Below are 15,152 nucleotides of genomic sequence, written 5' to 3' on the forward strand. Positions count from 1 at the left end.
ATAGACAATATCCCTTTTGTTCTTTTTATAACATGATCATTAAAAGTAAATTTTTAATCAAACAGGACTCCAAGATCTATGAAAGAATTACAGAAGGATAGATTGTTGCCAATACTATGTATAAATTGACAGGGATAATGTTTCCTCAAAAAGCACAGAACACAGCACCGTTTACAACCCATGTGACCGCCAAGCTTAAGTAAACCAACATTGCACGACTGGTACTAGTAACGAAAAATCACTAAATCTTGGCATCACCAATATTAGTGATTCGTTTACAATGAACAATGATGGACCTATGCTTGAAATAATACGATCGCTGATTAGTTGAATAGAATCTCGTGGAAAATTAGACCAATCGCAGCCAGTGAAACAGAATGTTGTGTTTTTATGTAATCTTGATCTTATTATTTTAATAATTTTTATTTTTACTGAAATTTAATTGCCAACATGAATGAAATAAAATTACTGTTCCAAACAAAATTACTGGTCACATGGCTTGTAATCATTTAAGAAATCTCTGTATATACATATTTTTTAAATCAGGAATTTATATGTTCTAGATCAATCTGCAAATTCAGACAATGATCTAAACTATTTCCAAAAATAATTTCAAATTATCTACATAAAAAAGTCTACAGAACTAAGTTACATTATTTAAATATAACGAAAAAGGGTCTCAGTATGAAACCGTAACGAAAAGGTCAGCTGAACCAGAAGTCATTTTATTTTTTAATTTCTTCATACCATTAAAATTTGACTTCAGTAACTTCATTCAAAATAATATTGTTATAACAATAGGTCACAGATAATTCAGAAATAATCTCTGTTTTAGGTTGTAAAAAATCATCCAAACACTCGTATAATGCATTTACAATTTCACAAAAATTCCTAGTTTTAATCATCAGATAAAATTTCCCCAGATATACAAGATGCTTCTGATTTCTATTGAGAGTATTGAGGATTTTTAGAAATCGCTGATTACAAAAGATAATTCTTTTTTACCTTTCTATATATAAAAAAATTGTAGGGACCAGTTTTATGAAATTTTCTTGCAATTTCAAAGAAATATATAAAAAAGTTGACTAGTATTTCAAAGATATAAACCAAACTTCTATTTTTTTAAAATGGAGCACCATGTATATTTGTCATTTTTTAGATTCCTCTATTTTTCTGATAACAATTATATATACATGTCAATCATGTTATATATTTGCTCTGATAGTTTGTACGATATTTTGTTTCATTCACTGATCCTGCACAAGGTCAAGATTGCCACGGAAAACTGCATAGGTCTGTTTTTCACCGTTACATTTACCAGAAAAATCTTCATATTCTATAATTTTGTATAAAAATGTTTTATAGTACCTTCATCCTGTTCTAGGAAAAGAACATATATTCCAGTCAGGTTTTTTTTGTAATTCCTACCTCAATGATAGTACTAACTTCGTTAATATTTTCTTTCTTAGGTCATATAAATTATTAGATTTTTCTGTTTATTTTATCTATCAGAATCTCTCATAGAAAGAAATACATAGAGGTCAAATTTGTACTTCACAAGAAAAATTTATTTACTTTGCTTAGAACACAATGGAGTTATTATGAAACACATTTTGTGGTAGGTACAGTATTTTTTGTCTTAAGGAGTTTGAAAGAGAATTATTATAAATTATGTATCTTACCTAATCGATTTCTACGAGCTGTCATACGATTACTTAGATATCGGTTTCCTATTTATACAAGTTGCTGTGGGAACTGTTTGTTAATTGTTGCGCATTATAAGTGGAAATACCAAAAAAACCTACATTCTCATAAGACTGTACTAAATCGTGAAAAATTATTTTATTAATATCTCGTCTCTTAGGTATCCAAACTAGTCATAATTTTTTTTGAGGATTTTCTTCATATTAATAAGCTTATATTAATTTTTTTTATGATTATTTGTTCGTCAATTCCAAATCAGATAAACCTCCTTAATGAAATATTAAAAGATCTGTTTAGTGAGTCTTAATAGTGAAAAGCGTTAATATGTTCTGGTTCCATCAGCATTAATCATTGCGGGGAATCAGCAAATAAATCGATATTGCACAAACTGTCAGAACAAATATATGACATATCACCACTGTAATTAGAAAAAGGAAAGATATAGTACTCCATCAAAAAAAAAAAAACAAAAGTATGATTTATTTGTATCAAATCTTCGAAGTGCAACAATTGCTTATTCTTTTATATATTTCATTGATATTGCAAAATAATTTCTTAAAACTTTAATCTTTACTATTTTTTCCTAGACAGAAAAATAAAAAAGATAAGGGGTGTAGAATATTATGTAATTGATCTTGTACATCTGAATCATTAGTGATTCTGTTGTGGTATGTATTATTAGATATAAAGATGTCGACTAAAATGACCACTGAAAGTGAATGGCCCAAACTCACCTAAAACTTTAGGCAAATGGGAGGTCTAAGGAACTACCTTATTGTTAATTTTATAACTGTTTCTTCCTCTTTTTTAGAAGCAAATATTATTCAAAGAACGATATAAAAAATAAAAATATATACAGGGTGTCCGCAAACTTCACTGACAACGTTTGACTGCATATTCACGGCAATAAATAAAGACGATCTACGAAAAAAAGTTAAATAAAAAATTTTTGGTTTTTGAGTTACAAGCCTTCAAAGTTGTCAAAAATAAAATTATTTTAATTAATAACTTTATAACCCTTTTACCGATCGTGTTAAAATTTGGCACATTTATTTGGACTATTATGGCGTATTATTTCTTAAAGCTTTAGTCAAATCGATATACTAGGTGATAGTTTTCCCCGGTTGCCTCTCCCTTTTAGCAGTCAAAACTTTTACAGTGATGGTATTTTTTTAAAACGGGCTGCAACATTGAAATGATCATTTTATTTCAAAAAAAATAAATGTCCCTTGAGAAAATCGCCTACAGAAAGTCATTCTTGAGAAAAATGGCATTATTTGCAGGTGTGTATGTTTTGGTTTGCGTAGCAGCGTCATGGATTTAAAACTTTGAGTTCAGTAGGCGATGAAAACAAGATGTTGATTGCTGTGGCTATCAGGTAGTCATTATTGTCATGTCTTTAGGATTCTCATCACTCCATACATGCAAATTATCATTACATTACCTGATAGCCACAGCAATCAACATCTTGTTTTCATCGCCTACTGAACTTGAAAGTTTTAAATTCGTGACACCATTATACAAACCGAAACGTACACTCCTGCAAATAATACCATTTTTCTCAAGAATGGCATTCCGTAGGCGATTGTCTCAAGTGACAATATTGTTTTTATATAAAACAACCTTTTCAATGTTGCTGCCCCTTATAAAAAAATACAACCACTGTAAAAGTTTTGACCGCTAAGAGGGAGAGGTAACCGTAGAAAACTATCACCCAGTATATCGATTTGATTAAAACTTTAAGAAATAATACGCCATAATAGTCCAAATAAATGTACCTAATTTTAACGCAATCGGTAAAAGGGTTATGAAGTTATTAATTAAAATAGTTGTATTTTTGACAACTTAGAAGGCTTGTAATTCAAAAACCAAAAAGTTTTTATTTAACTTTTTTTTCGTAGATCGTATTTATTTATCGTCAAGAATATGCAGTCAAACGTTGTCGGTGAAATTTGCGGACACCCTGTATACTTTAACAAGTTTATTTTACTGCCTGGCCTACTTACCCTTACTAGATCAAGGTTATCTCCAGTTATTTTAATTGTGTGTCCATTTGTTATAACAGTATATTTATATTCTCCAATATTTGCATCATTTGTGCTGAGGCTATGCATTAGAGCTCTTGATGCTCTAGCTGAGGAAGGTAGAGCACTATCGTCAGAAGCAGAGGAATTTATACTGGAACTAGAACCAGTAAGAGGACCTCCACCCACTGTTACAACGTGATCTCTTACAGGAGATGCATTTCTTCTTATGGTATCCTCAATTAACTGTTTCGCATGACTAAAAATGATTGAATTCAAGCAAGTCTAGTTAGGTTGTTGGTCTTCGTAGACACTGTAGGTTGTGCATAGCGTGATGCAATACATATAAAAATGTATATGTACCCTGTATTTCACTTTTTATAGAGCCATTCTTATATCTCTGTTATTTGAAATTGAAACGTTTTCACATTTTAGTATAAAGTAATTACTTGCAAAGTGATTAATTAATCTGATATAGCTAAATTTAATTTTTATCATAGGCATCTGGTTTTAAAAGTAAAAGAGGGTTTCAAAAAAATATATCAGTATTTTTTTATCTAGAATACTGTGTTCTAAATTATACTTCCCATTAAATAAAAACTACCTATTAAAATTAAATAAGCATTCCCACTAACTTTTAGTTTTTAGAAAGTTATCTAATTGGTAACAAAAATTTAAAATAGGAATCTGTTTACGACATAGGATCTCGAATCATATTTACTAAAAATATTCACAACAAAAAATTCATGGCGAAAGAACAAACAAAATAAAGTAACAACATTAAAAAGTAAAAAATTCTCTCCATTTAAATTAACCAACTTCGTTTTTCTATGTATGTTTCAACTAGTTTGTTACTTTTCTTAATTCTTGTCTAGTAATTTTGCCAGATGTCTGAATAATTTTATCTCCTATATCCTCTCTAATATGAAACCTATCCTATAAACTTTTTTCTTAACAGTGCCCCAGAAATGGAGCTAATAATTTACTATTAAATGTTGTAATTTTGTTTCTTCTACTGCCACATATGTATTACTTCATATGAAGATTTTCAAAAAATCCAAAAAAAAAATTAGGAGCATATATGTCAGTTCGTACATTAATCTTTTTTTAACGGATAGATAAAGTATTTTCAAAGATTTGAAAATAAAAAGTAAAAGGAATTTAAAGAAATTTTATAAAAATTTGGTGCAGAAGAGATCATTAGGAGACTAAATTAAAATACATACACTGCTAATTTTTAAATAAGAAAATTTCTATTACATATTCTCTAAAAGTACGCCCCTTGCTTAATTTTAGAATGGGATGATTAAAATAACTTTAACAGAATAATTGCTTTACAGGCAATTTCGTGCTAAACTGTTAAAATGTTTGAATTTATAATCCAAGGGTAGCTGCATTGTGTGAATATAGTAAGGTGTGCATCTAACGAAATCAAGGCATGTAATAACAAATTTCTGTCTTTTATATTTCCAGTGCTGTTGCAGGTCTGCGAAGTTTTTAGGAACATTTAATAACTAATAACTAACTAAAAAAAATGCATTCTTTTATGTCAGGGTCTATGTTATTGTTTACCTTTCCAACATTTATGTTTGGTGGTGTGCAATTTAGAATTAATCATTCAAACCCATTTAATTAATAATTGGAATATTTAAGTAACTGAGGAGTGGGGGGTCAACAACAACAAAAAAAATATACTGAAAGGAGATCCGCGGTAAACAAAAGGTTAAGAACCGTTGCACAACATAGTTAAATTGACTTTTTAAACACGATTCACACCATATATAAATGTAGACATTATACATTTTACATTTTATGTACGCAATAGACTTAAATTATCTCTTTATATATAATATATAGATACCATTGTATAGATATAGTATTATCTTGCTATCCAGAACTAACAAATTTGATGTTTGAACCGTTTTTTGGTGATGCCAACTATATTTACAACATGGGGGGAGGGGGCCTATGAAAAGTGAAACACAGTGTAGATGCAGTCTCCAATACTAGACACGACATCCGTCATCTATACTTCCACAGCTATACATTTTCAAATCAAACATACTGACTTGTTGCACTACGTCACATTATACATAGCCTACAGCAACTATAGGAGATCACTGGCTAAGTAATAACAGGGTAATACAAGAAAAAATAAGAATATTAAATACATACTTGATACTTTCTTCATTGGCACCAGTTATTTGAACAAGTCTCTCTTTTGCTCCAGGATTTACTGTAAATAAAAATTATATATAATGTTTCATTCACATAATTAATTTTTTACTACTCTTATTGCCTTCTTTAAGGTAGTTAGCACCTAAATGGACACTATTTGAGATAATTCAGTACCTATAGTTAATTATGTACCTGACAGATACTTTTGCAAAATTTCAGCGCATTTTACCACATAGTATCTGAGTCATGCTTAATCAAAGTCGACTATGTTTAGCATAAGCTTAATGGTACCACCTCGAAAAATGTTGTTACGATGAAATCGTTGCTGTAGTTAAATAACCCCATTAGAGAAACTGCTCAAATTCTAGGCAAGATTAATTTGTGCAGAAATATGTTATATGTAACAATCTAGAAAGGATTGACCAACTAGGATTAAAGATATTAATACTCAAACTTTTAAATTTTTCGTACAATTATTCACATAAATGAAACGCGCACATTGAAGAAAGGTAGTTTGCTCGCGCGCCGACATTCTACAAAATTTTGAACTAAAACCTTTTTCGTTTCAGTTTTCTTTTTTCGTTTAAAGGAACTATTAAAATATATCAAACAGTAGGGACGATTCCTGCAAAAATTTTTAAAAACTTACCAAACGATTGTAATGCGTCCACTATATTTAACACCAACCTAACCTAACTTTGTGTCCCGTAAATATTAGTTTCCATCAATCTCTCTCTCTCAAGCACAGCTGTGCTCTGTATGACATTGCCAGCTGTCGAAACTACGTGACTCAAATATGAGACTTGCTCGAAAGTTTTCTAATTGAATTCCGTACTTGGGATACAACTACCTTAAGTAGGTCACTGGAAAATGTGGATATATTCTTTGTTAGTCTTTGACACACATTTTTTTAACACAATTTGTTCATTACCACTAGTGACATCATTGAAAATTTTGATAACAATAATTATCTGCCTGATTATCAGTCAATTTTTGGTTATTAGATTACAAAAAATTTCCTAATAATAAATTTATATAGCCCCAGTAAATTTCAGTTTTCAAGTGTATGTTGGGTAGACACAATAAAGACTGTAGGAGGGTGTACCGCTACTAACACCAACATGATGCAGCGAAAAACCACATGCATTTGAGATCGAGGTATTCTTTAAAGAAAACGATTCTTATGTAGTGTCAAGACAACATTTTTGCCATCACAATATTCGTAGCATGAAATTGTGGGTTAAATGAAGTCATTAAGTTCACAGTTATGAGGAGAATGTTGTAGTGATTGCAAAAACATAGCCTTACCATTGTACTAATTGTCTGCTTTAACAAATGCTTCTATCATGAACAGCATGCTGTTCTCCTGATCACTGCACCATGTTTTACGGACAATACACATACATCATTAGCAATACTGTCACTATAGCGCTTGAAAATAAATTTATTCTGAGTCGCTCAGTCCTACATTATTAATCACTTGTCTATTAATAAGTCTGTAGTTAGACAGTGAGAGCAGGAGATTTTTGTCACAATTTAAAATATGTGAACACTATGCAGCTTCTAGATCAAGTGCAAAAGTCTGTTTAACACCTTTTTGCTGGTTTTATGTTGATAAGTTTCTGTTTCTTAAATTGTTTCTATTTCATACATTCCTTCCTACGTGTACTTTGGTATTTACACTAATAGAAACTCAAATACTATAAAGACGCGTTCCCGTGTGGACAATAAGTATATGCTACTTTAGGTGATTATTGACTTGGTTAATAACCTAGTTTATTAATGTCATAATTAACCAGTTAATTACCAACACACGTAGCAATATAAATATTTAGTACTGGTTAATAATGCAACTACAAGAAAATTAAGTTCCAATTGTCTTTCAAATTTAACTATAAACAAAATACCAACCTCTATCCCTCTATTCTCATGTACTGCATATTTAATTTGTCCATCTATCTTTCAACCAAGGTGTTTTCCTAGTTTTTTCAAATTAAACTCTTGCCCAACTTTAAAGCAGGCAATAGATCTCTTGAGAATGTTATTTTTTGACTTCTGTCCAATTATAAATCATCGACATGTATTTATATATCTAAACGGTCTACCGAGTTAAATGTATTGGTCTACAGGCGCTACTTTTCTAATATCTTTGAGGATGGATTTCAAGTAGATTCTCTAGAACAATGATAATGAAAAGGGGCGTAAGCACCCAAAATCGTTATTTGAGTAACTTCTCAGGAAAACAATATGAAGAAAAGCCATTTCAAGTGAATTTTTTGTTGTATGTATGATGAATATCCTAGTATCCTGCTGTACATTCAAAACCAGTTGATAGAAATCAGATTTTAATTTCTTTAAAATACAAAAACACCTGTTAGTGATCCATCACATTGTAGTTTCTAAAAAACATCTCACATTTCATTGGGAATGCCTACATTTTCATTGAGTGTGTAACATCCGATTCTGTCATGCCGCCAAATGTACCATAATGTACTCATTAAGCAGCAAAGATACAGAGATGATTGAAAATAAAATGAATATTACCCTTGTGACTTAAAAACAAAACGTCATAACTTTTTTTCTATTTCTAGAAGTTTCTGAGATACCCTCGATTTCCATCAAAAATGGAAATCTGTATAGAGTAACCGTTATCTATGATAATTTATATCAATAATTTGTATAGTACTCGCAACTCACTTTGTTTATTAGTACTTAATAAGATTTTTGGTGATATATAAAAGTACGTACGCGAAAGTTTCTTTTAATGTTTAATAATGATAAAGAAATTGAGATATTATTTTCCATAGTATGTCAAAAAAATGATATTAAATATAAATAGAGAAAATATTAGTTAAAATTGTCTATATCAAATGAATGGTATATTTTGCTGAAAGTTTTAAATATTTGCATTTGAGATTTAGGTTTTAGTCTTAAAAGTTTTAAAGGAATTAAATTTACTAAACTAGACGAGCTGTCATAGTGATAATAATACTTTCATCCTGATTTTGTCATCATGATAACTGAATATGATTGGAACATTTTAACATACTGATTAAATAAAAAATATATATTGTGCTCATTAGACAGTCAAAAACTAAAGTGAATTTTTATCTTTGATATAATTCTTCACTTTTATCAGTTACAGAAACTCTAGTTCTAGTATGAATCTCCACCATTTAAAGTGGTATTTAATTAACGTTAATATCAACATCTAAAATATTAAACTGTTCACATTATAAGTACTTTATATTATACGTAGTCTTGTCTCCAATTTTCAAATTTATTCTTTCAATATTTTTTAAATTATTTTATTATTATTATTTTGTTTTTATTAATTAGCAACCAAATTTTGACATTTTAATAGTGATTAGTAAATACTTTGCAAATAAACTAAATTATTACAGAAACACAATAAAACATAAATGCTTGTTTTAGTTACTTACTGTTTAGTATTTAAAATTTAAGAAGAAACTATATCATTCCTCATTAATAAGAATGGCAAAAAATAGATTGTGAACCAAAACAAGCCTATATTACATGCCACGTAGAAATGTCGGTGAAAGAAGAAATTGTGATATTTAGTACTGTTTAATTATAGGTTAATGCTTAACAAGAACACAACAATGATTTTGCAATTAATAAAAGCAAATGTTATTAGAGTACAGCATTTTTTACCTCTTTGGAATGAAATTATCGTTTCACTTAGTTCTTCTATCATATGAACTCTCCTTCCTTTGATTCCCATAACTATAATAAACAAAAGTTTATTATAAATGAATCTACAATACATATACATTCACATTTGTATAAATATGTCTTTGAGTACATTTATGCAATCGTGTGTCTTACATATTTCCATAGACATACAGATACTCGTATTCACATAGAGACATACATATCTGTTGCAATTTTTATCATACGATGTCCTGCATCTTGAATATATTTAAAGGAAAAAATTGAATTGAAATTTATAATAGATCAACAGAAATCCTATTTCCTAATATTTGTGCAGAAATATACCACCTGTTTGTTTAAAAACTTTTTCTTATTATGCGTCACAAACCCTATACACATTAGCAAAAAATAATAAATTATATTGTCTGTGAAGATAGAACATTAAGAGCTATGTAAAATAATTTATTATAGGGAAAATAATGCATTCTCTTTATATTAAGTTTTTCAATTGTGTGTTGCACTACACCTACAACTGATACTTTTGGAGATACGAGAAAATCAAATATAAAAGTTTTAGGAATTTTTGTCAAGCTCCAGAATTATGCATCAGATCAAACAAACGAACATCACAAAGGTGTCAAAATAAACAAAAATTTATTTTTTTTAAGAAACATCATGTATGTAGATATACCTTCCTATGATCACAATTATAAGAAGTTTGATAGGTCTCTAATAGTAAGGGAGTTGTGGGCAATGATATTGCCTGTTTTGGTTATACCTCAGTTATTAAGAGATAATCCTATAAAACATTTATATCACTGTAATTATAAGTTATTCTATCCAAACAAGTAAAAATATAAACAATGTTTCATTAAAAAAAAACATTCTTTTTGACATATTAATGAGGGTCATTTGTTTGAACTAAAACAAAATTTTGCACTTCATATAGATTCAACAATATTTAATATTTTTTCCAAAATAAAAATTGCAGGCGAGGTTAAAAATAGAGACACTTTATATCTAAATATAGAAATGAAATACCCTTTATATTATTACGTTTGAATATAGCACTTTATTATAATTACACTATTAGGTTTGATAGCCAAAATCAATATGGCACAATCACAAGTGTTATAAATATTAAAATTTGAAAATGCACGACAAAGGTTCTAGCATCTAGGCCAGTGGTTCCCAACTTTTGAGAGATGGCAGAGCCATAAAGCAAAACTTGACTCTTCAGGGAGCACGTGTTATGTAATTATAAAAACACAATTTTGTATAAAACTTTTATTCCGAAACAAGACACAAACATTCTTAATACATAATATATCAAACTATTATCAGATATTAAAAACGAGATTTCCGAGCCTGCATTTGCTTCACTAGCAGAGAAACTCTGGGGTTGATGTTGCTGCTTAATGCTACGCACATACTGTCGCCTGCATCTAATCGGTTCCTGTTTTTATTTTCTATTAAGTAACACTGATAATCAAGGGCAGTTTTACCATAAGAGCTGCGGAGCTGCAGAACACATAAAATTTTATATTTAATCATATTAAATATCAACAAAATATTTAAAGAATCCAAATGTACTCGCGCTAAAATAAATCTAGGAGCTTATATTATTATTTATTGCGACGCGAGCTACGCTCCTTAATATATGCAACCTCATATACACAATGTGTGGACAGCGAACAATTATATGCGTCCTTTGTTTTTATTGGCTGATCAGGCACGTGACCCAGTACACGGAGATAGGGGCTTTTGCGGCTGCAATAGTGACAGCCACTGCGCTGCAGTCTGCAGTAAATGCAGTAATATTTCGTACGTGGTATGTGGTGGTTTATTTCTGCGAGCGGCACGTGTGAATATTTTCGTTTAGGCGTCTACGGATATTATAGTTATTAAAATGAATAGCGTTTCGTTTAAAAAAAAACTTTATTTGGTTCTCTGCCTTATGAGGATAAACTAAAAATAAAAGAAGTAAAAGTTATAAAAAAACAATAATGTATACACAAAAGCAGAGTGGGTGTGCGGGTGTGATTTAAAATATTCACTGTTTTGTTTTCCGTGCTTACTTTTCGGTGGGGATAAAGCATGGACAATATACAGTGTGAAAGATTTAAGTCATTAAGTCTTTAGGTAAAATAAACATAAGAAGTCAGTTAGATTCTGCATATTGGGATAATATACGGAAACATATGAACAGGTAATGAAAAATCGTCATGTATTATTTAAAATCATAGATTGCATAAAATTTTGCGGAGCTTTCGAATTAGCACTTCTCGGACACGACGAGACAGAAAATTCGGACAACCCTGATGTGTTTCGTGGACTCATAAATTTTAGTGTAGATCTTGACGACATTTTAAAAGAACATCTAGCCACATTGGTATGACCGGGATTTTCTGTGATTGTACCGGGAATTAGCTGTATGGTCCCGGATTTCGGATTTGCACGTATAACTCCCGGAATATAATATAATGTACATATATATAAAAAAAGATAAAGAAAAAATCATAACACGCCGAGGAAAATTAAAATTCGTTGAATCGTTGGTAAATTTCACAAACGATTTTTTTTTATAAACAATATTCAATAATTTAATAAAATATATTTAGTTTATTCCAATTTATTATACCATCAGTAGGTAATTCGTAAATGGATATTTCAAAAAGGTATCAATTTCAAAAATCATTCTTGTGAAAATCTGTATTTTTTTTATAAATTCATTGTTCCTTGAAATTCAGAAGTGCCAGGAAAACGCGTGACCTTGAAAATTTTAAAATTTTTCGCCTGCGGCGCCATTTAGAGACTCCGGGCACTTAATATCCCGGAATTCAATTCAACAAATGTAACAACCCTAAGCAGAACACATTCAATCAATGTTCACGCGCCGCCACTGCTGATAATCCTTGTTCACAAGAAAAGTTGTGGAAAATATCACCAGATATCTTAAAGCAGTTTCACACAGCTTTGAATCAGAAAGAGCTTTCTTGAACACTCCTTGAGGCTTCCACCTAAACTAAAGGTGTCTTTACAAGTGCCATCATTCTGCAATTCGATGAATTCTTCCTGCATATCATCAGGTAGGTCTTAGGACTGTGTATGTGTTTGGTTGTAAAACAACTCATTGTTTATTTTTCATGCAATTTTTACATAGCGTCTCCATCAACACTCCAGCTTATATGATATTAATTTGCTGTACTCAAGACTAACAAAGACAACCAAAATTTGTGCAGGTAGAACAACAGATACCTATTGGTTGGACTATTTACTTTACATTTTTTTTACTCTTAAGGATGTATTTCACAAATATACTTCAATATACATGGTGTCCCATTTTAAATATCGCACTGCAATATCTTCTTAGGGAAGTGTTTTCAAGAACTTTTTAGATTAAAGTTATAGGGTTCTGAGGGGGACATTCAATGTCCTTGACCTTGACACAAAAGTTAAGAATAGAGGGCAACTTGGATTTTTAGATATGATGATATATTTTTCTCACACCGGAAATAGATAGAAAGAAAAATTTTACGTTCAGATATGTCTTTATGTTTGTATTTTAGGGCCAAATAAGGTTCGGAATAAGATTTTGCAACATTTTTTGTGAAAGCACTTATGACGAAAGATTCTGGTTGATAGTTTTAATTTTCATGATGACCTTGACCATGACCCAGACAAAGAGTAAGAATTATAAAGAGGAGACAGATAGAAAGAAAAAGTAAATGAGAGAGAGATAGAGTAAATAAGTCCAATTTAAAGGGACGTCAAACCAGTGTAAGATCAAACTTTTCGGGTAGAGGTCGACAAACATCGGCGTACAAAGTTCGCTTCGTCGTGCGTAGACAAACACAGCCGCCCAAAAGTTTTAGTATTGCTCCCATTTTACTGTGAATGTGTGTGTTGTTTGTTTAAACTGTTTAAAGTGTTGTGAAATATCTTATTATTACCTATTTCCAGAAAAAAAAATAAAATGGAAGGAATAAAAAGTGGTGGAAAATATTGTATTTTTAAAAACTGCAAAAACAGACAGAGTGTGAATACAAATATAAAGTTTTTTAGAGTGCCAGTGGATGAAACAAGGTATGTGGATGAAACAAGTTTTTTTTTGCAAAATCGTAAGAATTTATTATAATACCATATATCTAACCTAACCCAACCGAACTGAATTTATGTTTTTATATTAAAACCATTATTGATCGCTTTCAAATCCTTTCCATTTTTTACTCTTTGACTTAAGTTTCATAATAATTGTGAATATTATTCACTGTAATAAAATATTATACCTCACATATAACCTCAGAGGTAGGCAATGGCGATAATAATTTTTATCACAAGTTACAGTAGGTATAGTCCTCAGAGAAATATGTTTACTTATTCCTCTGAGGTATAGTCCCAGAATTAAAATAAAACAGGCAAAAACATATAATTACCTGTGGCAGAAAGGAAATGTGCACGAAATAAATGACAGTGACAGGGTAGGTATGTAGCATAGGTCCCTACCTATTTTTAAAAAAGAATTTTTAGGTAATAAAGACAAAGGTACTTCTCCAATTGAATTTATGCTCCTTTCTCCTTTAGTTTTGTTCATAAATGTTTACACTGTATTATGTATTGCTACCTAAAATGTTATGGTAAACTCGTTAATGAAATAGCCGTGAAAGTCTACTCTTTGGCCCAGGCTTCTGAGTTTTTGTTAGGCACTTTAGTAACAGTGTAGGAGGCTATCAAACATACCTAGATCTACCATATTTATTATTTATACTGTACTGCACAAGTCACAACATTAGGTCAAAGAGTAGAAATTATATTATTAGGTGATATGATGGTAATATTTGTATGACATTGTAGGTTCCTAGTGATCCTATTATAAAATATATGTATCTATTTTTTTATAGATGTTATCGATGGCTTGTAGCTTGTGGCCGCGAGGACTTGCTAAAGCCTGATTTAGATGCCACAAAGGCATATTCAAGATATCGTGTATGTAGTGCCCATTTTAACTCCTCAGACTTTAATAACCCGTTTGAAAAAACAAGACTGCTACTTACTGCAGAGCCCACGCCATTTCAACAAACGGACTTCGTTAGTGGTATGTATTTATTACAACAATATTACATTCATTTTCATTTATATCTTAAATTTAAAGTACATATGAGTGTAATGACTAAACACACAGTGCATGGCTCGGTGCGTGGTATTCCTTGTACTTCGATATCTTACTTGAAAAAGGGGGTACTTAGCAAGTATCTACGATATATCTATTAATACATAAGAATATTATTTTTGTTTTGTTCGTACTGTCTATTCTGAGGTCTGTTCATAAGCACTTTTATCATTATAAACGTTTTTTTTTTAGAAAATGAACCAAGTAATTTTCTAGCATGTTTATACCAAAGAGTAAGGATCTTTTTTTATACAGTGTAGTCCATTAAGTATCCAACAAATGGAAAACTTTTTTAATATTTGCAATAAAAAAACTTCATTACCATATTTCACATTTTTTGTTTCATCTTGTATGTTGTTGAACATTAAATATTTCTAAATGCACCCAAAATGGTTACCGAA

General features: G+C 30.5%; 1 protein-coding gene across 3 annotated transcripts in view; it reads right to left on the bottom strand.

Annotated features, from left to right (window-relative positions):
• The window catches only part of LOC108913008 (eukaryotic translation initiation factor 4E-binding protein Mextli), a 65,876-nt gene that overhangs the window by 11,435 nt on the left and 39,289 nt on the right, over positions 1 to 15,152 (bottom strand). For 2 of the 3 annotated variants that reach the window (XM_018718461.1, XM_018718462.2), the window contains 3 exons: positions 9,582 to 9,653; positions 5,904 to 5,964; positions 3,711 to 3,987 (listed from right to left, as the gene is read on the bottom strand). In XM_018718461.1, the coding sequence (XP_018573977.1) occupies positions 3,711 to 3,987; positions 5,904 to 5,964; positions 9,582 to 9,653 (410 nt within the window). The remainder of the gene's footprint in view (positions 1 to 3,710; positions 3,988 to 5,903; positions 5,965 to 9,581; positions 9,654 to 15,152) is intronic. The other variant, XM_018718463.2, reaches the window with a different exon arrangement.

The sequence above is a fragment of the Anoplophora glabripennis genome, unplaced genomic scaffold, assembly GCF_000390285.2.
Source record: "Anoplophora glabripennis isolate ALB-LARVAE unplaced genomic scaffold, Agla_2.0 scaffold808, whole genome shotgun sequence".
Taxonomy (NCBI): Eukaryota; Metazoa; Arthropoda; class Insecta; order Coleoptera; family Cerambycidae; genus Anoplophora; species Anoplophora glabripennis.